The sequence below is a fragment of the Enoplosus armatus genome, chromosome 9 (assembly GCF_043641665.1).
Source record: "Enoplosus armatus isolate fEnoArm2 chromosome 9, fEnoArm2.hap1, whole genome shotgun sequence".
Classification (NCBI taxonomy): Eukaryota; Metazoa; Chordata; class Actinopteri; order Centrarchiformes; family Enoplosidae; genus Enoplosus; species Enoplosus armatus.
In genome coordinates, this window is record NC_092188.1 from 1,980,556 (window position 1) to 2,006,368 (window position 25,813).

Consider the following 25,813-nt stretch of genomic DNA (forward strand, 5'->3'; position numbering starts at 1 on the left):
TCACCGCTCTGTTAAAGGAGAGAGAATAGAAATCCTTTCTCTCTGTGTTTGTGCCTCCCCCACCTCTCCTCGGTGCCGGATCCCCACCACATGTAACCAGCACCACACAGTCTTGGCCAACGCTCGCGTTTGTCTCAGGAAGAGCGGAGGTAGGCTCATAGATCCCCATTTTAGGCTCCAGGCCAACACCCTGTGTTCAACATGGAGGGCCCCCAGGCGGCCGTGCACATGGTCGACAAATGTGGATAACAAGCAGGGAGAAACCTGGAAAAGGGGCAGTGAGATCAGCCCACTACTGAGCACTGGTGTTTGTTGTGGAAGTAATTGTGTCCTCAGTGCTGTGACATTAGGATTGTTGTGTTTAGTGGTGGTGTATATTTTTCCCATCCACGGGCAGATTTCCTGCCCCTGATAGACGAAGGGAGTTCATGTTTTCTGTCCTCCCCTCTCAGATTTATCCATATAAGTTGCTGCTTCAGGACCAAGTTGGCCCTTGGAATTTCTGCCCCTTGTTTAACCCGTCGTGCTCTGGGCACAGACGTGCCTGCATCCATACATTGGCTGTGTTGTGTGGAAACTCAATGACACAACTGTTTAGCAGACTCCTGGCCTCCCATTTCCCACACCCTCCGGGCCCCCTCGGAGATTTCAAGGTCAGGAAAGGGCAGAGGCTGAGATTCATTCCTTGGGAAGCGGAGCTACTGTCGCAAACGGTCACAGACGGCGAATCTCTCCTTTTACAGTCCTCTCTGCAGCCATCGAACTATCTCACCGAGTTCGGATCTGCGAGGATTTGATTTCCACAGCTTTGGACGTAGCTTCAGATCACAGCCGTCAGCGGCGGGCTTCATCACAGCTAACAGGGAGGGGGGGGGGGGACGTGGCGGTGCAGCCGGCGAAGTCTGACAGCTCAAACTCTCTACACTCGATTCTAAAATGACTCCTCTGCTGAGTGGCACGAGACATTACGGTGTGTTGAACTCTCCGACAGCTGAGCATGCGAGTGTATATCTGTGTGCTGCTCGTGTGTGTGTTTGTGTATAGATTTCGGGGGGGGGGGGGCTTGAAGGGTCCAGTGGAACAAAAGGTATGTAGGCAGCTGCCATCCCACTGCCAGCAGCTCATGATCCAAATGGAGGATGTACACACACATGTGCACGAGGGACAGATTGGTGTGCTACAAGGAACTGACACACTCAGCTAGGCAGCTAGTGACTCACACACACACACACACACACACACACACACACACACACACACCGCTGGCTCCTTATCGTGTTCACACTACATTTTCAAATGACTGCCGTACAGTCTTAGGTTTTAGGCTGCATTTGTGCGACCAGGCGGCCATTAGTTTCCATTCATCTCCACACAGTATAAACAAACCTGCTGGAGTTGTGTAGCCTAACCCACCAGAGTAGAGCTGCAGCTAATGATTATTGTCATTATAGATTATTCTGTTCTTTATTTGAATAATCATTCATTTTGTTGATGTGACGTGAAATAATTGTTGTCTTGAAGATATTCAGTAACGATAGAAAACGGATCCCCACATGCAGAAGCTGGAACCAGAGAATGTTTTCTCTTTCTATCCATTCATTTTCTCATTGATTCATCGGCTGATCATCTCAGCTCGACACCAGGGTGAACGTCAAGCTTGAATTATTATTCTGATTTTATGAAGTATCGTAAAGTTCCACGAGTCTGCGGCGCTGTCGTCTGCTCGCTTTGAGGATGAGCAGCTGGAACCGTCACAGGACGTCAGTCACTCGTGAAGTCATGACAACCAAATAAAGGACAGCATTTTCTCCTCGGCCAGAGCGACAAACAAATTCATACATTAGTCGATTAATTGATAGACAGAAAATTAAACCACTGTGTTAATAATTGAAGTCTTCCATTAAGTAAAAATGCTGGTTTCAGCTTCATCAGTGAAAAGCTGTGCCAATTTATCGTTCTTGTTGTTTTGTGTACTTTAAGATATAATATTTCTCATAAGATGTCACGTTTTGGGGACATGTTATATACTACATGTATAATCGATGAATTAAAGAAAATGTTGACAGATTAATCAGTGGTGGAAACACATGTATACATGATCTGTTGACTGAAGCGCGTGGAACGTCCCTTTAAAGAGCCGAACAGAAGAGACACTGATGAATTGGTGGCAGTTGCTGAAGGCATATTAGGGCAAAGGGTGACCGGGGAGGGGTTTGTGGGTGGGGAGGGGGGAGATGAGTGCACTGGGGGCGGTTGATGGTGGGGGCTGGGGGTGTCCAGTGAGAAGGGTAATTTGGGGCGTCTGGAGGGAGGGCGTTCCACCAGCAGTTGTCACTTCAGCAGTCGAGGGCACATGTGCTGCTCTGAGTTGGACCCTCTTTCTGTTCAGGACTGTATCCCTCTGAGATCTTTGACGTGGACTATCTCGCACTTGGAGCTCTTTTTAAAATTAACTGGCCTCAATCCAGAATCCAGACTTTTGTGTTTGTGTCAGAGCACTTCCATACCGCCTTTTGGCATCTTTAATCTTTGACGGTAAGAGCGACCAATCGAGACATTGCAGCTCTAAGTGTGTGTGTGTGTGTGTGTGTGTGTGTGTGTGTGTGTGTGTTCCTCTGATGTAATTGGTTTGAATTGACAAGAATGCCGCTTCGCTTAAAACCATAATTACTTCAAGAGAAAATGTCATCCTTGATGGATGTTTTTAAGTGTTCACATTACTTCTCCTCTGGCTAAAACTAACATTTTTCAACTTTCACATGCTTGATTTAAGCTGAAGTGCAAGAGACGGTCTCAAAAAAATGTTGTGAGCTCTAATCAGTCCAGGAGGCTCATCGGTGGGGTGCTCTGCTGGCGCCTCCGAGGACTTTACGAGGTAGATAGCGAGGAGTGCGAGGTGACTTGCTGTGTGGCCTGTTCTCCATCATCGGCCGCAGAGCTGACACCTTCCCCCAACTCGAAATCTGCTGATGGAGAGCGGAGGGGGTCTGTTGTGAAGATTTATGGGTGATGGCTTGTGTTGTCGCGCAGCTCTTAACGTCACACCTGTTCCTTTTCTTTCTTGTATTGAAGGCTTACACGGACATTTATGTGTCGGCTGAGTTTCATGATCCTCGTGCCCTTGACACCTGTTTAAACCACGTTGTGTACTTCACAAGTACACACATGTGTAAAGCCTTTGAGGGTATAAAGTTGATGGTTTTCTTTGACCTTGTTTGGTTCTTCAAAGCCAAGTAGGTCAAACAGACGGTAGATAGCAGGAAGTTGTCTATGTTCAGTAAAGCTACATAAAGATGGTCGGCCTGCTTCTGTATCCTCTAGAACTGTAAAGATATGTGAGAGGCAGTTGGATGAGTGGCACGATGCTGTTGGCTGCTCACTAGACACCAGTTTCATTTTGAGAAAATGAGTTTTCCTGAAGCGAGTTAATCACTCCTGTATGTTTTATAATATGGTTAAACGCGCCTGTTTCTACACGTTAATCGACCCGCCGGCCTCAGAAGAGGAGTGCATGGGCTCGCGGGGCTCCAAGCAGCTGCTCGACACTTGTTTTGAAGGGTATCTTGACAACAAAGCCGACCTGGCTCGATCTCCCGTGGCCGGATTGAAAGATGCCTCTCTAAGCTGCAGTGACCACACGTATAAACAATCATGACAGAGTCGGTTTATTCTGCGTCCCAGAAAAAGACCTGTTTTCTTCAGGGAGAGTTAATCTGTTGAAAGGGTCGCAGTTCACTTCTCAAAGCAGCAGCAGTGTGTGTGTGTGAGAGACTCTCTGCTGAGTGTTTATTGCTATTGAGTACCTTCGGCACACTTGCGGTGCCCACATTTCATAGTTAATGACGGATAAATCCCACAAAACGCTTTAAATAGGCAGGTGTTATTGTACCTAAACAACAACATTTCTCCTCCCACTCACCTGCATTCATGAAAATAAGCCTGATAGTACTCGTGATAAACGGTTATATTTAAGTGTCAGTCGGCTGTCTTGATCTCGCCTGACTGGCTCTTGGCCGCGTAAATGAGAACGTGTTCGACTGGTGACGGCAAACGTTCGCCCTCTTTGTCACATTGATGTCATCAATGTTTTGTCTAGAGGGCATTTTTCTCTGTCACAGACCTTTTGTTGTTGCACCGCAGCAGATTGAAGACGGTGGGAAGGAAAACCTGTAAACCTGTAAGCTCACAGTCCAACACGTGTGTGTGTGTGTGTGTGTGTGTGTGTGTGTGTGTGTGTCCTGAATGAAAAGAGAGCGTTAGATTATAAATGATCTGATCTGTAAGACAAACAAGGGCCTAATAATAACTGTAAACAGCAGTTCTTCATTAGTCATTTTTAGAGTAACTGAAATCTATAATTTACAGCAGATAAAACTGATCAGCAACTTTTAACTCAGTGACACAGGTAGAGCTGACACTATTAGTTAATTGATTAGTTTAGGACATTATTAATTTATCGATTGTTATTTTTTGGTTTGTCATCTAATGGTTTAGTCTGTAAAACGTCTTGAGAGAAACATCTTCAGAACTAACAACACCAAAGATTTTCAATTTACAATTGTATCAAACAGAAAGTTGCAGCCAGACACTGATTGGTGTTTTGCTTTGTAAGTGGCTTAAATAATTATTAATGACGATCAAAATGGTTGCAGGGTACTTTTCTGTCAAATAATTGACGAATCATTTCAGCACTAAATTGATTGACTGACAGAAAACGAATGGAGTTGGTTTTCTCAACTAAGCAATTTGAAGACGTCATTTTGGGCTGTGGGAACAAAGCACTCCTGCGACTACATTTATTGTCATTCATCGCATTAATCAATAGCTTAATCATTAGGGAGAGTAGTCGCTGGTTGCAGCTCTACAGGACAGGCAGCTGTTTCTGGGATTGAACCTGCGGCCTTTTAAAGGACAGTCTGTCAAAACACGAGACCACCCTCAAGTACCACCAGCCGTACTAGAAATCAACCTGACCCCCACTGGATTCTGGTATCTGTGAGCCTTTTCTATAAAAACGATGCACGTTGAGAGCTTGAGTTTAATGGACTGGAGTTAAGCTGCAATTCAAAGGAGATCCTCAGTCTTCAGCAGCATTTTCCTCTCTGACCTGTGGTCGTTTCTGCTTCCGAGTTCACTGTCCTGCTGTTGATCAACAGTACATGAATCCATAACTGTTTAGATTCTGGATTTGCTGCTTCTCTGTAAAGTTAATATCTTTGTGTTTTGGACGCTTTTATGGACTTTTTTTTGTTGTTTTATCACATTTTATAAACAAAAACAACAGATTAATCATTAGCTGCAGCTCTTCTCTGAAGCAAGTTGTAAGTTCACTGAATGAATAAGAACCAATGGCTGCCTTTCAAATTGTGATGGACATTTTATACACTACACGAGTAATCAAAAACTAATTGATAGTGGTTACAGCAGTAATTTGTTCATTGGTTTCTCCGCGGGCCGCCCCGGGTTCAATCAGGTCCTGAACTCTTGGCAGGTGAACTGCTTTGGTGCCAACAATAACTTGTAAACAGAAAAACCCTCCCCTAACTGTGAGATCCCTCCCTCTTATTGTTCCGCTGGATCATCCAATCAGTTCGCACCTTTCAGGGATGGGTGTGCCTCCGAGCGTGTTAAGTGCTTCTACCATTGGCAGTGATGTAACCTGACAGGTCAAACCGCATAGTCCACGCCGGTGATGCAGTGACGGGGGCAAGTCTCAGAGTCAACAGCAAACCACACTCAAAGTATTGTGTGACCTGCCAACAAGTCCGCTTCGCTCCACATGCTGCTGGACAAAAGGCGTCTTTGTGTGTCTGTGTGTACTCGCATGTACGTGTATGGGTGTATTATGGGTATTAACGGGGTATTTTTGCCGTATTCATGCCAGAGGCTATGAGCACTAACAGTAGATCAGTGACAGTTAGTGCGCCCTGTGTTAAATGCGTGGGTGTGTTTTTCTTTGTGTGTGTGGTTGTTTGTTTTTATGTGTGTGTGTGTGTGTGTGTGTGTGTGTGTGTGTGTGTGTGTGTACGTGCTCGGGCAGACTGCGGTATTGACAGCGGCCCGGCAACGTGGGCGTGATTCACGAGCCGAGAGGCACAGATCTCTTCGCCGCCCCTCCCGTCCCGTCCCATCCCCCAAACCACCGCCACCTCAGAAGTGCTGCCCTTGCACTGCATCTCTCTCCCCCACCTCTCCGAAGACTCACCCATGATTGGTTAAGAGGAGGAGGGGGAAGGGGATATCATATTCCACTGCCAGGGTTGGCAGCGTAGACGCACAGGCACAATCACACTCACAGTCACAAGCCAGGCTTCAGATATAAGGCCAGCAGCTCCCTCCTCCACTATTTGTCACAACCCCCCCCCCCGCCCCCCTTCACTCCACCTGCTGATGCTTCTACCACAAAATCAGCCTTAGTTTTTTTTCTTTTTTGATACAGCGAAGATGCATGCTGGGTGACTGACGCCCGAGTGTGGCGGGAGCCGTGTCCAATGGTTGCCCGGGAACATGCGGCAACAGGCTGTAAATATCCCACAGCTGGTGCTGGCAGAACACCCTCAAGGTTGGGCCGCAAACCGAGCCTCGCTGGGTCAGATGAGGGAATTCAGTGGCCCAGTTAGACGCCAGCTCCCCCCAGCCCTCCACCCTTGATCCCATCAGCCGCTCTGTTTGTGCCCCAATGAGAAACAAGCCCATTAGACCCCCCCCCCCCCCCCCCCCAAAAAAAAACCCCCCTGATTCATGCTTACAGTGTATCTTGATGCTGGCGAGCTGTGTATGAACTTTGGCATTAATGCCTTCATGATGACAGTGACCCTACATGCAGATATTTAGCATTGCACTTTCATAAAGTCGTATTACAATATTAAAAATTGTTAAATTAGTTTTCTGACAACCAACTAATTGTTTTAGCTCGATCTGGCACATAAGATTAAGCTATGAAGGTCTCTTAACGAGGATGTGATCTTGAACTTATTAATGTTTCGGAGTAATGGAGTTCATGTTGCTCTCTTGTCTGATTCAGCTCTGCTGTCGTTGCTCAAAAAAGGATCCTCAGCTCGTGAGCGTTCAGCACGTCACAACCTCAAACGCCTGCTTTTGATTCGCAGTTGTTCGGCATCACTTGTCCTCTCGTGTTTCGTCCGTCACGTCGGGCCGGTTGGAGTGAACGTTGAGTGATGGATGAATATTGGTGAAATATCGATCTGCTCAGACTTCAGACTGAGGGACAGATCAGTCATTTTGATAGTCTCTTGCAGAGGTCACGGCTCCAGCAGCTACATGCAGGCAGGTCGCCCTCTTCTTGAAACCTGAAGCCCTGAGCTCCTCGGCAGATCTCGACGTGACTTCTGTGATATTTTTGCCAGCCTGGCCTGCTAACTGATACGAGCATTTTTCTTCCATTTCATCAACAGTTGCCGTGATTTGTAAAGATATCATGACGTACAACCTCTGCGATGTCTTGGACACTTTAATCCAGCATGCCTTAGAGCACCGTGTATATTTACAGGAGTGACGGATGTGGCCTGCAATGTCTAGTCAATAACAAAAAGTTAGCTTGGCGATGTTTTTCTATGCATCCGTTGTTTATTAACAGAGACACTGTAGGTTTAGTAAAACAGATGTTGTTGCCTGTACCAGCAATCTGCCTTCAAGAAGAGACTAAGCAGCAAGTGACGGTCGAGAAACTCTCTTAGACGGTGTGATGTATGTTTAGATGCAGCGTCTATAAACTCAAAGTAGCCGCTGGACAGTTTGATGTGGGTCAGATTTCATTGTTAAATGTTAAAATTAACATGCGTGAGAATTAATGGTCAGTAGCTTGTAAGAAATCAATATTTACTCACCTTCTGGTCATGTAAGTGCTAGCCAAAAATGGCCAGTGATTCATAGGGCAACTTTTTGGAGGATACATTTTTCACTGAGATGCTGCTGACTGGTAATTGTGTATTTCAGGGTCAGTATCCTACTGAATCTGACATTATCAACAACACTTAACTGCTGAATCTTCTTGCAAATAACAGTTTACTGCTGCTTTTATATCCTTTGGCTGGAGTTCAGGGAGAGTACTATTTAGAAGTTGTTGCTGTTGCTGCTGTAGTCATTTTCCTTCGAGCTGCTTTAATGTGTGGACCCGTCGCTGACTTATATCAGTTCAGTCTTTACATCCCTACTAGGTAGTTAAATCCATGGCATAAGCACACGCATATTGTGTAGATGATGTTTCAGACTTTCCCACGACCGTGCTCCATCCATTAAACCACTCAGGACCAGATTAGTCCAGGTTGTAGTAATCAGAGGCGGGTGTGGAGGTCTGCCGTAGAGCTGGTCGCTGGTCAGCCTCGACAGATGTTGGCGCTGAGTGGGAAAAGTGATGGATTTCTCAGCACTCCTCTGGCATGGCTCCAGCAGCCGAGGACCATCTTCAACCCCCCCACCACCACCCACCCACCCAACCACCAGCCCCCTACCGCAGACTGTTATCTCTCTGCTCCAGGCTGCTCTGCTGCCACTTAACACACCAGGGCAGTAAAGGATGGACATGCAAGAGGACACACACACGCAAGCACATAAACAGATAACACGCTTAGACCTGACCAATATATCGATGCCTCAGTGTTGTATTAGAGACTGGGCATTCTGATAACGCTCCTTCATAGTGACTGAAAATGATTTTAGCTCCATGACGAGTCGCTCCTCCTCAGGGGGCAGCAGGAGGGTTCATCCCGGAGTCATAACTCAAATCTGAACACACGTGTCCACGAATCCGGTTAGATTCCAGAAGTTTCCTGGGAATCATCTGGGTTTTTAAGTTTTCTTCAGTACCAAAGTAATCCAGTGATCGCCGTCCGCACATCCATGGGAATCTTAAAACCCCTGCCCTACACCAATAACGACAGCAAAAAAATAAAAAGCCCTTGAAGATATATTGTTGATTTTAGTCTTTTTCAGATTTTGTTCTGCTCTAATAATCTCTTGTGTCTGACCCAGATCTTGTACTGTATCAGTCGGGCCTTAATGTGCACACACAGCCACATCGTCATCTGATTACATCACATCTCCCCTCGTAAAAGCCAACAGAATGCCGTGTAGACTCAAATCACATCTAACCCAAACACACCAGTCTCCTGCTGCATTTTGTGGCATGTAAGTGGTTTGTTTTCTGTGTCATGACTCAGTCAGAGCCCAGCGCTCCTCCCCTGCAGGTTCTGACACATTCAGCCTGTGGCAGAAACATTGGTGGCGATGTATCAGTAATATCGAGGGCAGCATTAGCCCAGAGGACAGCGAGGCAGGTTGTCAGGAGGAAGGTCACCAGTTCACAAACCTCGACCGGGTGGGAAAATCTGTGTGACGTGCCCTTTAGCAAGTCACTTAACCCCTGAGTGCCCACGGGAAGCTTCTTATTGTCCAACTGTGGAAGACTGTGGTTGTACTGGGAAGCGTGTTGTTTCGGAATAAGGACGTCCCTATGTCAACTTTCTCCTCATGAATAAATGTCAAAATCAAAATATTGCCCTCGGAGCTTGTGGCTTTCCACCCACATCGTTGGAATAGAAGATTGAAGCTTTGAAATGCTTAACGGCTGCAGCAACAGATGTCAGGGATAATGATGCGATGCAACATTTTCTAACTGTTCTTTTATGGACCAATGTTTTTTTTTTATGGACTAATCTTTGTTGCAGGCTGCTCCGAGGCTATGACCTGATGTGCCTTCTCTGAAGCTTAGTGGACACATTTGTACTGTAATAGTGTTTCTATTTCTTCTTTATACCATTTCTAATGCTCAGTTCTGCAGGTTTTATGCTGTTATTCCTTTTTAAATAATATATTTTTCGTCTTTCTAAAACAATATGATTATTTTTTCTTTTACTGCACTGTTTCATGTTTAACATTTATTGAATAACAACAAAACAACTCTGAAGTGCCAATTCAAATAAATAGACTGAAATTGTGTAAAGCGTGCTGAAGGTTTCTGGGTTTTCTTTTTACCACCTCGATACAAATGTGCATGGAAACATCTCACATTAGAAGGGTAATAAGCGTCACAGAGCTTTATCAAGAAAGAGTTTCCCAGTTTATCCACAGGGATGATAAAAAATTCAACGAGTCTTGACAGCTGTAATATTCAAGCATCTGTACTTAAAAACAGCAGGAATGTAGTGAATGTAGCAGCTGTACAGTTTCCTCAAAAACTCTGAATTCCTTTACTCCAATGTGTGCTTTTATGTCCATATTCCCTGTTCCCAAACTGTTAGAAAATGTAAAAGAAGAGCTTGTCGTTGGCCCCTTGCGAACTAAACCGTCTAAACGTTTTAGGCGTTCCCCAGGGTTCCAATCTGGGTCTGCTGTAGATTCCTAATTATCAGCGTTAATCTTTTCATCGTCCAGAGCCTCTCTGTCGCTGTTGCCTGCTCAGTGAGGCAGCAGACACACTCCAGGCCCTCTGCTTCCCATGTGAGAGCAGAGATTCTGCCTGACATCAGACATGGGAAGCGAGCTCCGGCAGCATGAAGGGTAAAAGGTCGGGACTTGACCACCCCGGGCAGATAAAGCAGCCTTTTCATGTGTGATCAGCCCACAGCCTGAAGACAAATCCCTCCCTTTGAACTTCACCGCCACTGAAATACAGTGGCTAACGAAGGCTGTGAGAGAGTATGAACGCACACCTCTTTATTATTTAGCTAAATTATGTTACCAACACCTCTGCTGTGTCATTTGAAGCTGAATGAAAAGAATGAGTGTACAACATATTAGGAACACCCACTCCTTTCAAGAAGTACACTAATGAGGTGATTCAGGTAGAATTCATTATGCTTTACTGATCTCGCTTATTAAATCTGAGCCAGTCAAAAGAGAGGCGATGAAGATGAAGAGGACTTGAACATGGATTTTTAGAAAATGAATGTGCTGCAGGAGCTGGAACTAAATATTAGAAAGATGTTGCCAATAGTTTGTACATTCAGTTCCTGCAGCTCTCTGCAGATTTTCCACGTAGAAACCAGGCAGCCTCCAGTTCTTCATCAAGCCTTTTTACAAAACAATTATGACACTCATAACACCCTCTTTCTCCACCCCCCCCCCCTCCTCCAATCTCTCCCATCAGTGCATAATTCATAAGCAACTCATCGCCAAAGCAAAGCCAATTGCATCCACTCTAAACGAGTGTGCAGCGCAGCGCCCACAGCAGCACAAAAGAGATGTCAGTCTCATGACAGACTATTTCACGTTCTTTGTTTCGTAAGAATGGATGTAAATAGAGGGCGTTCTTCTTCTGCTGCTCTCCCAGGTAGAGGGAATGCAAACAATGCTGGAGAGCTGGTGTGGTGTCTGTACTCACGGTTTTCCAGATGCTTCAGCTCTGTAATGCTGCCACTTGGCTCCCACTGTCGTGTGTGTGTGTGTGTGTGCGCTGTACTGTGTGTACACACAGTCTGTATGTATATATAGAGTGCTATTTTTAAAGCTGATCCACAAATAGTAGAAACGGGGCCTAAAACGGTCCTCGCCTCTGTTGCCATTCCTGGGCTGCTGCCGCCTTCTCATTCATTCATGAGTTTGCAGAAATTCTCCGGGCTGTCTCTCCCTGCTTTGCCCTTTTTGAAATTAGAAATTTATAACGTACCCATCCTATGTTTCTGATCCCTCCCTTATTTCATGGTTAGTTAGATGCACAAGACACACATTTTACACTTCATCTTTTTCTGTGTTGCATGGAATTAGGTCAGCGTTCAGCTTAGGTAATAAGGCATCATGTTATTACTGGACACAAAACGGCGTCGGTTGTGTTTAAACGCTGCGTGTCATCGGTGGGAATCTGCCCACTCATACCTGCTTGTCGGGAGTCTCTCCTGAGAGTCTGGAAAATCATTTTAAGAAAAGTTCAGAAAACTGCTTTTCAGTCCCAACTATCATGTGTTTGGATGTCTTGTATAGTTAAATGTAGAATAATTTCCCTCCATAGTGTCAGCTGCCACACTGCCCCGCCGCCATCGACGCAGATCATGTTCAGCACAGAGTAAAACCTGTTTCCTGTCAAGGAATTAGCACAGAACAGGATGGCGTTTGGAGATGGAATATATGTGGAATCCGCAGACTCGGTGGCTCCTGTCTGCTCTGCCTTCGATTGGGGAATCACATTCGGCGTGTCAGGCCGCCCCGAACGGGCAGCCGGTTGCCGCGGGCGACCAGCAGATCAGTGATGTGGCGGTGATGCCTCTAATGAAGCTGACACAGCACAGCCTCCCTCCTCGCGGGCCCCTGAGGGCCTCCTGCTCTGCATGTAGCACCACAAACACTCCCACCCCCCCACGCCTTCATGTTTCAGCTCAATGTGCTTCTGATTCGATGGCGCCTCCGATGCATTGCTGCATCATTTATTCTCTTGTTGTTGTATATGAGGGGTCAAGGCAAATACAGTATTTGTAGTAGCTGAAGTGGGTCACAGTATACAAACAAAGTATACTCCCCCCCTTCTCTCTCTCTCTCTCAGTCTGATGAATGCCTCTGTGTTGTTTTTCAGGAGCTGCCCAGTTAAGGTGAAGGGGAGGGCAGAGGACCCCAGTTCAGCCTGAGTGTGGATGACCTGCCCCCGGAAATAGGACCATGATCTGAAGAGGGCGCCGCATACCGAACCCCGTTCTTCCTCTCCTCCTTCTCCCTATCTTTTTCTTTTTTTTATATATTTACGGGGTGACAGCCTCCCTGCCCGGCTGCTTCCACCAGTGTCAGCGTGCAGAGAGGACGAACTGAAAGAGATCGGCATTCGAAGGAGGAAGAAATACAACGACATCCATCCGTGACCTCTGACCTCTCTACCCCCCCTTGACCCTCCCACCGCAACACCGGAAACATGGGGAGGAAAAAGATTCAGATTCAGAGGATCACTGACGAACGCAACAGACAGGTTAGCACCAATTAAGTGATCCAACAATGTTAAATGACTTTCTGATTTAACTCACATCAGCTAGCAGCTGCTTCAGTGATTAGAGCATCCTAGATAATCAATAACACAGAGACAGGTGACTAAGAGTGATGAAAAAACTGAATAAATTAAGAATATAAGTAATGAATGCAGATGCGTTCATACGGGAAACAAGAATTGCAGCAAAATAGCAAGCGATGTTTGAGAATAATCCTGTATTAATTAGTGTTTAGGGTTTGTGGTTCAATCTCAAGATCATCCTGTTCACATGTTTAAACAATCCAAGTCTCTTTGGACAAAAGCTTTTACCAAATGAAAGTAATGTACAGTGAAATGACTATGAGCATACATGCAAAGGGCAGAATTTAATAGTATGATTTGTTTATTTTCAGTGGTATCAGACGGTGTTGTGATAATTCGATGGTCGTTTAAAATAACACATTTAATGTAATGTAATATGTTGGTACGTCTCCGAGCGCACTGCAGTTAAAGAACATCGGTCACAGAACTCCAGTGCAGTGGATACCTACAGCATAGGTGTTGATTTATCACTCCGAGTCCGACTTCTTCTGTTCCATGTCACGTCCTGCCCCATTACTGCTTAATGTTTTATAAATCTCCACTGGCATCAGAAACAATGTGTAGTTTAACTTTAAGAGAACTCCTTAATAACTATAAATGAACACATAGTTTGGTACCACATATACATTTTTTCTGTTCATTTTGTCGGATAAAACTCAAGGTTTCATCATGATCATCCCTTGTCGTGCAGGAAATTACGTAGTTAGTCTGATGTTTCACTGGCCTGTATGACTAAATATTCCTCTCACCCGTCCTGCTCAGATCGAAGAAAGGATCATTTCCCGTCCTCCACGACTGAATTCCATTGTGGTGACAGAAAACTAACTCATGCGATAACAAATTCCCACAGGGATCCTTGCTGTTTTCACACGTCCCATGTAGCATGAACAACATAGTGGCTGTTCTCTCGGCAGTCTCACAACAGAACAATATAATAGCATCGTGTTTTATGAGGCTCACGTGACTCCGCAGAGCAATCATGGGGTTCCACCCTACAGTGAAAAAGAGCAAGAAAGTATAATATTCCCCCTAAAAAACAGCTTCAGTCCCTCTGGTTACATCAGCAGCATTGTCAGAGAGGATGAAAGGGTAAATGATCCATCTAAAATGAGTCAACTGGTAAATGGGCTTCGCTCCATTGAGCAGATTGAGTAATGGATTTGACGTGCCCACCTTCAAAAGCAGAGAAAGAAGAAAAACAAGACGGAGAGAGGCAGAGGGAGAGAAACAAGGTGCCGGGCTGAATAAGACCTGAGCAGTGTGAGAGCGAGCCGGCCGCAGGGTCTGGAAAATCATCCTCAGTTTTCTCCTCATCAATCTATGCAGGTTGCATTTCCATAAAGGAGAGCAAACTGCGCCTGCAGGGGGTCAGCGGAGTATGATGGCTTGTTATTCATCAGTACACAATTGGACATAAAGGAGGAGGAGGAGGAGGAGGGGGGTGGGCAGCTATATCTGGTCGGGCAGGCTCTGGTTAATGGAGCCAGCGTTTGTATCAGGTGTCGAACAGATTGTCAATAAGTTGATGCACTGTGGTTATACATGGTCATACAGTCTAGTACTCATTGACCGCGATCAGGAGATTAACGAGCAGCTGATCGCTGCAGCAAACCGATCGGGGTGATGACATTTTGACGCCCGCATTAAACCAAAACTGCACTCGGCGTTTACATTTCACATGCTCTTGTTTGTCTGATGCTCTCATCCAGAGCGACTAAAGAGTGAAACAGGATTCAGTTCTTGTATCAGCAGCATTCAGAACAAGTCCGCTGTGCTTGAAGTGGAACAGAGTATTAAGCTGGTAAAGAAATAGGGCTTTTTACACGCTTGCTCAGTGTTGCTTCAGCTAATGAACAGTGCAGCTTCTGAAAGGAAATCAAATGAATTTTGGAGTACATGCAGCCCGTCACCCTCCTACGTGTTGATTCAGCGATGCTGCCATAAGCTCCGCAAAATAAACAGCGTTCAGAGTGTGGGCCCCGGCTGGAAACATGACAGCATCTCAAATACCACATTTCTTATGGAGACAAAGACGCACGAGGAAGAACAGTGCGCAGGGCTGGAAGTGATTGAATTGATCTTTATGGATTTTTATTTTTGGATAGTGTGTTTGTCACATCAAAGATAACAGAGAAAGGTTTTGACTCTTAATCGACACTGTGACCCTCCAGGCTGGAAGAGTTGAAGAGCCATAAATCCATAATCTATTTAATGCCAAGTAAAAGCTGTACAACATCCAGCACAACGCAAAAGTACATGAAATATATTAGTGCGAGGAGTTATTTCCAGGATTTCAGCATTCATTTTCTGCATAGACGATGTTCAGGGACTTAGAGTTGGGCAGGCTCGGATGAACATGAACAGAAGATGCATAACTGTGTTGGAAAATATATTCTTCTTTCATAAAAAGTCAAAACTTAAAAAGAAAGCATTTCAACATCAAATCAAGAAGATCTTAATCAAGAACTTAATTTGCTGCAGCTCTGTTTTGCTTAGCTGAGGCTCATGGGTAATGTAGTATTTAGAGCCATCCAAAACCAGACCAAAGTTTACATAGTTATGGTCATAACATAACTCTATAATGTTGTTAAATGATCCAGAAGACATCGAGAAACATATAAGAGGTGTGAAGTTGAAGGAGCTGCTGGTTTCTGAATAATCATTTTAAATTTGTCTCCAGGAAAATGTGACCGTACTTCACAGATTAATGTTGTGGCCATCAGTTTTACATATTTCAACTAGCAGTTTTCTCAGAATTCAACAGTTTGGTTTGGCTGGTGGCTCTAAATACCAGGATACCCATGAGCCTCAGCTGCCATTAATAAGCCACTCAGAGGCGTGAATTAGAGCCGCATCAAATTCAAAATGCTCAGCTGGAACAACACATGGCACACTCAGAGTCTGAGGGTCAACTGATTCAAGCTGCAGTTATCCACAAAGTGTACTATTTAGTAAATTAGCGCACAGATAGCATCATCTCAAGCTCAGTCATAGTTGACTTATCTCCTCCAGGTTTGTACCTTTTTTATCAAAGAACCAGATATTTTCTAACATAGTTGTTATTGTTGTTTTGTTGTACTGATGATTCAGCCAGGAGAGTTCGAAAAGTCCAACTGTCCGTCGCCTAACTTTGTCTAGACGGGATTTTACTTCTGAAAACTTGGACGCCTGAAACAGCTTCTCCCACTTTGCAGCTGTTTTTAAGATATCATTAAAAGTAAATGTTGAAATGTGGATTTACAGCTGAGAACAACTCTTTTTCTTTCACTTTGGAACTCACAAATCAGTAGATGCTATTTAGCTGCGTCACGTCACACAGAAAAATGAGGCTAAAATGGCAGACAGCCTTTTTTTTTTAGAGTTCATGCGTCGATTTTTCAAATTGGAAAAAGAAGTTTCATGCATGGTATGTGCTTTCTTCTCATTCATATTGATGCAGATCCCAAAAAGCGTCACGTAATGATCAGAATCTACTGTGGTTTAAGTGTTCAGACCTGATTGTGTGAGCAAGACTGTAAGCTAGCAAATGAAAGGGAGGTTTTAGCTACAGGAAACAGCGAGAGGAGGTTGCGGTTGTCAGTGGTGGTTTCCTCATCCATCTGCCACACCACCACAACCTCGCCAAGACACACACACACACACACACACACACACACACACACACACACACACACACACACACACTCGCCCCCTTTCTTTCTTTCTCTCTTCACTGAGGATGTCTTATTCTTCAGTTGCCATTGGTTACCTGGCAATTCTCTTCTTAATGTCAATTACATCCAGCTTGTTTATGCTTTGTGGCAAACGCCGGGATTGAAACTGAGACCCAAAGTCAGTCACTACCCCGCCGCCCACTTTTTCTAAGAAAAGAAGAAGAAAGAAAAACGGGGTCTTATTAGGATGTTTGGAGTCACTTTGTTTGTTTTCAGTGCCGGTGAATGACCTTTTATTATTTGTTAGGAGAGCCAGTTGTTGTTTGCAGTGGCTTGTCTCTTCATCACCAGCCACTCTCATCATCCTGCACAGCCGTAATTTCCTCCCTTTCCAACGTCGCCACATAATTTATCTGCTCATTCTGAGAGAGAGAGAGAGAGGAGGGGGTGATACGTAGATAGACAGAGAGATAAAGATGGGGGGGGGGGGGGTGGAGAGCGAGCGAGGGAGGTAAGATGATGGTAGCAGTGTGTGATGAGGTGGGAAATGGGGGGCGGAGGGGAGGCAGGAGGGGAGTCGTTGCCCATGGATACGACCCCGATATAATTTGATTTGTGGCAGCAGGAAGCAATGAGTGAGTGAGCGCGAAAGGAGGGAGGGGGAGGGCGGCGGGGGGAAGCAGGGGGGATGTGGGAAAAAAAGCGAGAGAGAAGAGAGGAAGAGAAAGCGAAGGCGAGAAAATAAGAGACGAAGGAGGAAGAGAGAGAAGGAGGGATGAGAGAGGCTTAAACATGTCGGGTGCTGAAGGAAGAAGGAGCGAGAGATATGAGGGACGGAGGGATTGTGAGAAAGAAAGATGGAGAGATTGAGGGTCTCACATGGCTGCTTTTCTAGCTTTCATCCTCGATGTCTCTATCTTATCTCTAGCTCGCTATCTTTTCCTCTCTTTCTTTCCTTATTCAATTCATTTCAATTATCTTCAGTTCAGAGCTGCGCTGCTGGCAGAGCAGAAACACAGTCTGTCAGTGCAGGTAAACCGCTGCAGCAATTACATTCATCGTTTGAACATCAATATATCATTAGTGCACTGATTTGCAAACAGTATTAGAAGAGTATAATATAATTACCATAAACAGAAACGACCTTAAAGACTGTCGGCGTCCATCTAAACTTTACTTTTAAGTGAAATCTGCTGTTTACGTGTTGGATCACACAAAAGAGCAGAAAACTGCAGAAACTTCAAGAAACTTCAGCTCACGCCCCCCAAACAGTGATGTCCGTGTGTTTTAGCTTTTACGTCTGATGGAAAATGTGTTGATGTCACTCGTGGGCGTGGCCTGAAGAGCGGCGCGCTTGAAACCTTTCTGCCCCCTTTAACACCTTCATTTCATTCCAGCCTCCCATCTGTGTACACACGTTTTATTTGCATTTCTCCCATATCAAACACCAGATATTGCAGCGGTACCTGAAGCTTCTCCTTCTCTCTCTTGTCTTAATCTTTCTCTCCCTGTGTGTGTTTGTGTTTGTGCAATCCTGTGTGTTTAATCCAAACAAAGCCAAATCTCCCTGGATTGTAAATACCAGTTGGTTATCGCAGGGAAGCGCTTCTAAAGCCAACCAGCAGACAACAAGGGACCCTGTGCCTCAGCAACTCTCCCAGTTTGGTTCTGCTTGTTCACAACTGAGGGGGCTCGTACAAGTGTGTGTGTGTGTGTGTGTGTGTGTGTGTGTGTGTGTGTGTGTGTGTGTGTGTGTGTGTGTGTGTGTGTGTGTGTGTGTGTGTGTGTGTGTGTGTGTGTGTGTGTGTGTGTGTGTGTGTGTGGAAAACAGAGAAATAACGTGTGACAGAAGGAGAGTGTGGAAAAGAGAGCGGGAGAGAGTGTGTGACATAGAAAGAGAGCATGGAAAAGAGCATAACGGAGTGTGAAAACGAGGAGGAGAATGAGTGTGACGGGAGACAAGGAGTGTGTGGAGGCAAGAACAAGCCTGTGTGTGTGTGTGTGTGTGTGTGTGTGTGTGTGTGTGTGTGTGTGTGTGTGTGTGTGTGTGTGTGTGTGTGTGCAAACTACTAACGGAGTACTTGAAACATGTTTAGACACTCTGTCTATAAGTCTGTTGCCCAAAGCACACACACTACTTTAGTACAGTCAGTCCTGTTTTACTGCAAACTATCAGCCTTAATGCACAACTATAAAACCGTGAGTTAGTGGTCTCTGGTCCACTAAATCTGGTCCAGGAGGATCTGCAGTTGAACAGTTCAACATTTTGGGGAATATGTTTTTGGTTTTGTTTTTTGAGAAGAGTGAGAGTCTCTGCGATGTTGACGGAAAGACTTAGACTTAGAAATAGTCCCGAGCCGAAACCGTGAAACCACAACTTTCATTTTCACTTTCTGGATAAAACCAGATATGACATGATAATTAGTGAGCTGTAGAGGTGCTGGTGGGCAGATTGTGTTAGCCAGAGCTGGGCTAGCCTTTATGCTGAGCTAAGCTAACTGTGTCTGGGCTTCTTCTTCATATTTCACAGACACGAAGGACAATCGTCTCATCTAACTCTCGACAAGAAAGTGAACAAAAGTGTCCCTTTAAATCCAGACTGTTCTTGTAAACTTATGGCTCGTCTTTTGCACATTTTGTTTAACCAAAAACAAACATATATTTTTTTAAAAAGAGCAGATGTTATGTCCCGACACGTTTGCAAGAAGATGCTGTTGACCAGGAAATAAGTAGATTTATTTTCCACTAAACGTGTAATATTCTATTTTAGCTGAACTAAGTTCTGTGAGACTCATGTCCACTGTCCACCCTGTCGGCGTCTGCTTTGTAGACAACCAGGAACTGAGCTGAAGCTGAGTGGGCTAGCTGCCTTTTGATACCCTGAATCAAATCGTTTTTATTATGTATCATGACATGTTTATGGTTTTGTGGTCATCTGACAACAGGAACTGAAAGATGTGTCACAAAGGACACATGTAGGGCCAATGTAAGCCATCACAGATGTTGATGTTCACACCCTGCAGTCCTGCAAGACATGAAAATGAAAAGCTCTTACAGTAAATGTCTGTAATCCTTTGCATGTCCTCGGGGCTCCAGTCCTGTTCTTTAGGGCAGAGGGGCCCCTTCAAGACATATTTGTCTTGAAACAAGAGATAAAAAGTCAAAAGGGTGAGATAATTCCACTTGAGTTGAGTATCAGTATCATGAAACATGAACATAAGGCAGTTTGCTGCTCTTGAAAACAACACTTTCATTTGTTTTGAGATTTTTTATTACAGATTAGAAATGAAATGTTGTTTCTTTTCTCCTCCTCCTCCTCCCCCCGTCTCTTCTTCCACCAGGTGACGTTCACCAAGCGGAAGTTTGGTCTGATGAAGAAGGCGTACGAGCTGAGTGTCCTGTGTGACTGCGAGATCGCCCTCATCATCTTCAACCACTCCAACAAGCTGTTCCAGTACGCCAGCACCGACATGGACAAGGTCCTGCTCAAGTACACCGAGTACAACGAGCCGCACGAGAGCCGGACCAATGCCGACATCATCGAGGTAAAGCGTGGGGGGCGGGGGGGATTGAGGGTGAAGCAACGGGAAATACTGTGTCCTTAAAAACGTAGCTGCTGAGTTTAACACATTGATCTGAACGTGATAAGCTCTCGAGTCAAAACGTCCGGTCTGTTAATGATGGAATCGTTTCTTATGGAAGGTTTTCATTCACAGATGGTTTCTTTTATGTGTGTGAAAGTTGCTGGACTCTTAGTTACTGTTTGTCCTGGTCTTTGTTGGTGCGTCCCAGCAGTCCAGTTTCCCCAGTGGGATCATTAAGATTGAACCTAAACTAATCTAATCTCGTCCTCTCCAGACTCATTCAGACTTAATTAAGTCTAGTCCAGTCTATCAAGGCCATTCCAGTCTGTTTAACTGAGTATGAACTGCTTCCCCATGTCTTCGGTCCAAGATGATCTGAAGCTTTAAATCCAGCTGGGTCCTGTATACCTATTATTTACTTTTACTGTTAGCTTTAGACAGGGCGAGGCTAACTGTTTATGCTAAGCTAACCGTCTCCCGGCTGTGGCTTCATATTTAACAGACAATAAGACAGTGGTATCAGTCTTCTCATCTAACTCTGGGCAAGAGTGGACAAGCTGCTGATTCTGCACCACATGATGGATTTTTGTATTCCTATTTTCTCCATGGATTTTCAAGACTGAACATGTTGAGCCCTACATTTAACCCACCGCACTCCCCTTAAAACCGTTCTTGACCAAACTGCTGTAGTTCACTATATTTAAGTCCAGTCTATTCCAGTCTGGTGTTGTCCAGTCCAGTCTAGCCCAGCTCGGAGTTGTTGAGTCCAGACTATCCCAGTGTTGTTTATGGCTGTACTCTGGCTTACTGCCTGCTAGCTTGCAGGGAGGGCAGAGGTAGGGACAGCTGGGCCTCACCCCCCCACCCCCACCCCTCTGGCATCGGCCCCGTTGTTACCCAGAGACCTCTCCAACAACAGCAACAACAGCAACAAGCCAAAGGACGACGCCTGGAACCAATTGGAAACCACCTCGGCACAAAATGGCCTCCAGATAGAAGAAGAGCCTGTCGAGAAATCATGTTTATTCATTTGCATATTGACTAGAAGAGAGGTCAGTGAGGAGGTTAGGAGAGAAGGTGTGAGGGCAATCATTTAGTTCCGTTTTCATGTTTTGTAATAGGAACACATTTTTTTCCGAACGTCTTTCCTCCCTGTGGGAAAAAGCTCCGCTGGAGCTCGTCAGGCGAACACAGAGCACATTCACATGCCTTGCTGACCCTTTTATACATAATGGCCCTCTCATGAATTGAACACGAGATGGTTAGGTATGATTCAGCGAGCTGCGTACATTGCAGTACAGCACTTAGGCTTCATATGGAGCGTGGACTTAAAGCTGGATCTCGCTTGGCTTTGAATGTTTTTCTCACTTGTTTTTACTCGTATTGCTGCAGGAGTTCATGATCGGTCACCCACAAACATGAAGTCACCGCCACGTATTTATTGTCATGTTGAAAGCTCAGGTTAAAGTCATATTCCACCAGAAACACACACAGCAACATGAGATGGCCAGCTTGTGAAGAGATTCAGGCCAATAAAATGTGGTTAAATGACACAAGAAGTCACAAAAAAGTCAGGTTTGTTTGAATTACTGTGTAATTTTAGATTGGGACATTATTTTGGAATGAAACCGTATTTTCCACATCTGTAACCAGGGTCAAGCTGCATTAAGTAATATTGTGTGTCTGTAATAATCTGAGAGGAGAACAGAGGAAGACATCCTGATTGTAGTGGGAGGGACTTCCCAGGACTGTTTTTATCAGTCTGTCCTAAACTCGCCTGCTGAACAAGTGAGAATATTCCAACAGAATTAAATTTGGCCACTCGCCGCAGTTTTGGATTTACAGCCTTCATGATTAAAGCGATACCTACCTGTGTCCCAGGAGTGGTGAGCTTTGACACCACATGATGAGTTTCATTTCCCCCTTTTCAGGCTGTTTTATCAAATACGTTATTGGAGGAAGCCCACAGGCTTCAGAGATCATTTGATTCATCTCATAAACTCCTGGGAGTCTCCTTCCAACCTCTCACTGCGGCTTTAAGGCATCATTCATTTCCAAGTTGTCTGAAGTTATCCACAAACATCAAAATCAATCGCTTCTCTAGACATATGTGTGAACTGAGTGAACTCAGAGTCTTACTTTGCTCTTCATACGTTTTGACCAGAGAAATTAGGGTCTGAATTTAGTTCCTGCTCTGGTGGTAGTACTTTCCAATGACACAGGAACTATCATGGCTGACTTTAATGTACTTGGTGTCAGTGATTGGTCAAAGGTATAGAGTAACACAACACACGAAGCCAGCCCTGGTTTCCAGGAGTATCTGAGGTTGGAAAGATTTTAATGATGATGTTTTAAAGTTGTTTTGTCATGTGCTGTTTTTTCCATCACTTATTGGACTAATTGTCTAAAGGACTGTGGTGGAAATGGAAACAGGGATGTGCAAAAGGGACTCGTAGTTCTCGGGTCTATTAGGTTGGGGGGGGGGGGGTACATCAGAAGAGATTTAATCCAGTAATGGACAAAGTCCAATAAGGGCTGAAATCTCAGTAAAAGTGTCTGTGAAGCAGTTTTGGATTTGAGTGGGCAGAAGGTAAGACTGAGGTGGCAGAGTTTGGTGCCATGTTTTTCACCTCCACTTCACTGTCTGCCACTTCCTGTCTTCCTTTCACCCTCCTTCCTCTTTCCTTCCCCCTAATCTCCTGATTCACTCGGTCACGACCATTTCCCCTTTCTTTTCTTATCCGTCTCTCTCTGTCTGTCTCAGAGTGTCAGCAGTAAAGTCTTTCTGTAGGCTGTATCTCCAGCTGCAGCTGGCTCTTAAGTGTATGCAAGTGTGTGTGTGTGTGTGTGTGTGTGTGTGTGTGTGTGTGTGTGTGTGTGTGTGTGTGTGTGTGTGTGTGTGTGTGTGTGTGTGTGCTGTGGCAGGGCGTTGGGCTGCTTCGGGCCACATCAGCTCAAGCTCCACTGGCCCTGTTTGTGTGCGTACATGTGTTTGTGTTTTCAAGTGTGTCACTCTGTCTCTTTCTCTCTCTTTGTGTGTGTGTGTGTGTGTGTGTGTGTGTGTGTGTGTGTGTGTGTGTGTGTGTGTGTGTGTGTGTGTGTGTGTGTGTGCATAAGTCCACCTCTCTCTCTCTCTGTTTGCACGCTCTGCAGTGGCCCATGAGAACGCCTCATACAATATTCAGGCCTGGTTAGCCTCTCAGTTGTGTGTCAGCCTCAGTGTGTGTGTGTGTGTGTGTGTGTGTGTGTGTCCTACATGGCAGCTTCCCTCCTATATCGGCCTGTATATTGCCCCTTCCCGCCCCTTCCCCTCCATCCCCTCCCCCTCACCCGTCCTCTCTGTAGGCCAGGAGGCATTTAGCAACTTTCTCCAGCGTTTGTCCTCAGCTGTCCCCTCTGCCAGATGTGCTGCAGCACACACCTCCTTGTTAAGCGGGTGTTAGTGTCGTCTGCGCCGACCATTTTCCATTAATCCTTGTTATTTCGTATTTGCAGTGGCCAAGACTGGAGAAAGTCCTCAAAACCTACATTTGAGAAAAAAAAAAATAGCCATACCACACTGCCAATAGCTAAACCAAAATGCTAAGAAAACAATATTTAAAACTACAGCAACACATTTAATTTAATGAGGCTACATGTCATGTATGTAAAACCTTCATCTGTAAACTAACCAGTAAATGCAGCCATCACATACATTTAGTGGAGTTGTAGGTGTGATATTGAGCTCTAAAATATTGTGCAGGAAAAGTAGAAAATAAAATAAGAAAGGAAACATTCAAGTACCTCAAGACGCCTATTTAAAGGATAAAAAAAACCAAGAGTACATTAGTGTGTGTTCATGGTGATGAAGCAACATGTCAGCCAGTGAGACAGTGTGGCTCACTGATGTGTTTTTGGACAACAATGGCGCTCTATGGCTCAGGCTGTCACACACACACACATTAATGTTAGTCGATACATTCGTGTTGGTTTTGAGGTCTTCATGGGATTTGTTGGCAATGAGAAAATGAATAGAAAGATTATCTCTAGGTTTATCCTTTTTGCTGTGAAACATTGACAGGAAGTGCTGAGTTTCATTAATGCTTGCTTAACATTGAGAAAGAGTTTGGACAGATCAGCTGTTATCTGACACCAGGTCATTATTAGAGATCTTTTATTTGCTTTATCTCTTAACACCTCATTTACCGCCACATTTGTTTTGCAGTGCTGTGTGTTTTAATGTAGCAGCAACGGTCTCTGTCTCGGCGTGTCCGTCTTTTTGTTTTGGGTCACATGTTGTACATTGGAGGACCATGACTGGTAACATGTCACAGAAACACTTAACGTTCGATGTCGGGACTTTCAGGGGAATTCAGAGTGGATCAGCCAATGTGACTGTATGCATGATTTCTGAATTATACAGTAATTATCAAATTATAACATGCTGTAACATCGCCGGTCAAGGAGAGAGACAGACAGAGAGAGAGAGAGACAGAGAGAGGGAGGGGGACAGAGAGACAGACAGAGAGAGACAGGCAAAGAGAGACAGAGAGAGAGGATAATTGGATAGTCACAAAATGTGCCCATTTGCCGCTCTGCCTCCATGAGTCTCTCCAAGTGCTTTTGAGTATAAATTATGAAGTGTGGAGGTAGTCACGCAGGCACACACACACACACACACACACACACACACACACACACACACACACACACACACACACACACACACACGGTTTGTGTATGGTCACCCTGCATGCACTGTACATGCACGCATGTCCCTGTATGCTTAGAAGCACTTAAATTCACATTGAGGTGTGTGTGTGTGTGTGTGTGTGTGTGTGTGTGTGTGTGTGTGTGTGTGTGTGTGTGTGTGTGTGTGTGTGTGTGTGTGTGTGAGCATGGTCTTCATCACATCACACGGTTAGACATTCCTTCACTCCAGTGCAAGGCTGAGAGGCAATGCACAATGCACACACAGCCTCTCTCTGAGATGCACGTGCTGCTTGAAAGAGTGTGTGTGTGTGTGTGTGTGTGTGTGTGTGTGTGTGTGTGTGTGTGTGTGTGTGTGTGTGTGTGTGTGTGTGTGTGTGTGTGTGTGTGTGTGTGTGTGGGCAGCCTGCCTCTCCTGCCAGAATGTGTTAATCCGCTTGACTGCAGATCCCAATCAGGGCAAAGGAGGGAAGAGAGCAAGGGACAGAGGGAACACGAGCGAGCGAAATGCTGAAAGAGCGGCGGTGAATAGGCGAGGAGAGAAAGCAACATGGGCGGAGAAGGGGGATGCCCCTTTTTATTCTTTAAGCGGCTCAACGAAGGTAGATCTCACCAGCGAGCCTCGCTGCAGGGGCTTAAGGACTTTGGGAACCGCCCAGATCCTCCTGGGTCACGGCCAGGGGAGCCTCGCATATCTTGACAGGATTCGCCCCTTAACTAACCGATGACCCTGATAGCCTCAACACTTCGAACAAAAAGCGAAATGACCCCACAACAACAAAGGGTGTTTTCACCTCTCGCCATTTATCCCCTGACCGCCCGGCCGCCCCCGCAGCACCCACGCAGTTTGGAGGTGATGCCTCTGTTTGCCTGGAGATGCT

The 25,813-nt window shown here is 45.3% G+C and overlaps 1 protein-coding gene across 1 annotated transcript in view; it reads left to right on the plus strand.

Moving 5' to 3' along the window:
• The window catches only part of mef2d (myocyte enhancer factor 2d), an 81,909-nt gene that overhangs the window by 20,757 nt on the left and 35,339 nt on the right, over positions 1 to 25,813 (plus strand). Inside the window, exons 2-3 of the mRNA XM_070911349.1 lie at positions 12,524 to 12,907; positions 20,001 to 20,204. Of these exons, the coding sequence (XP_070767450.1) occupies positions 12,854 to 12,907; positions 20,001 to 20,204 (258 nt within the window). The 5' untranslated portion in view covers positions 12,524 to 12,853. The remainder of the gene's footprint in view (positions 1 to 12,523; positions 12,908 to 20,000; positions 20,205 to 25,813) is intronic.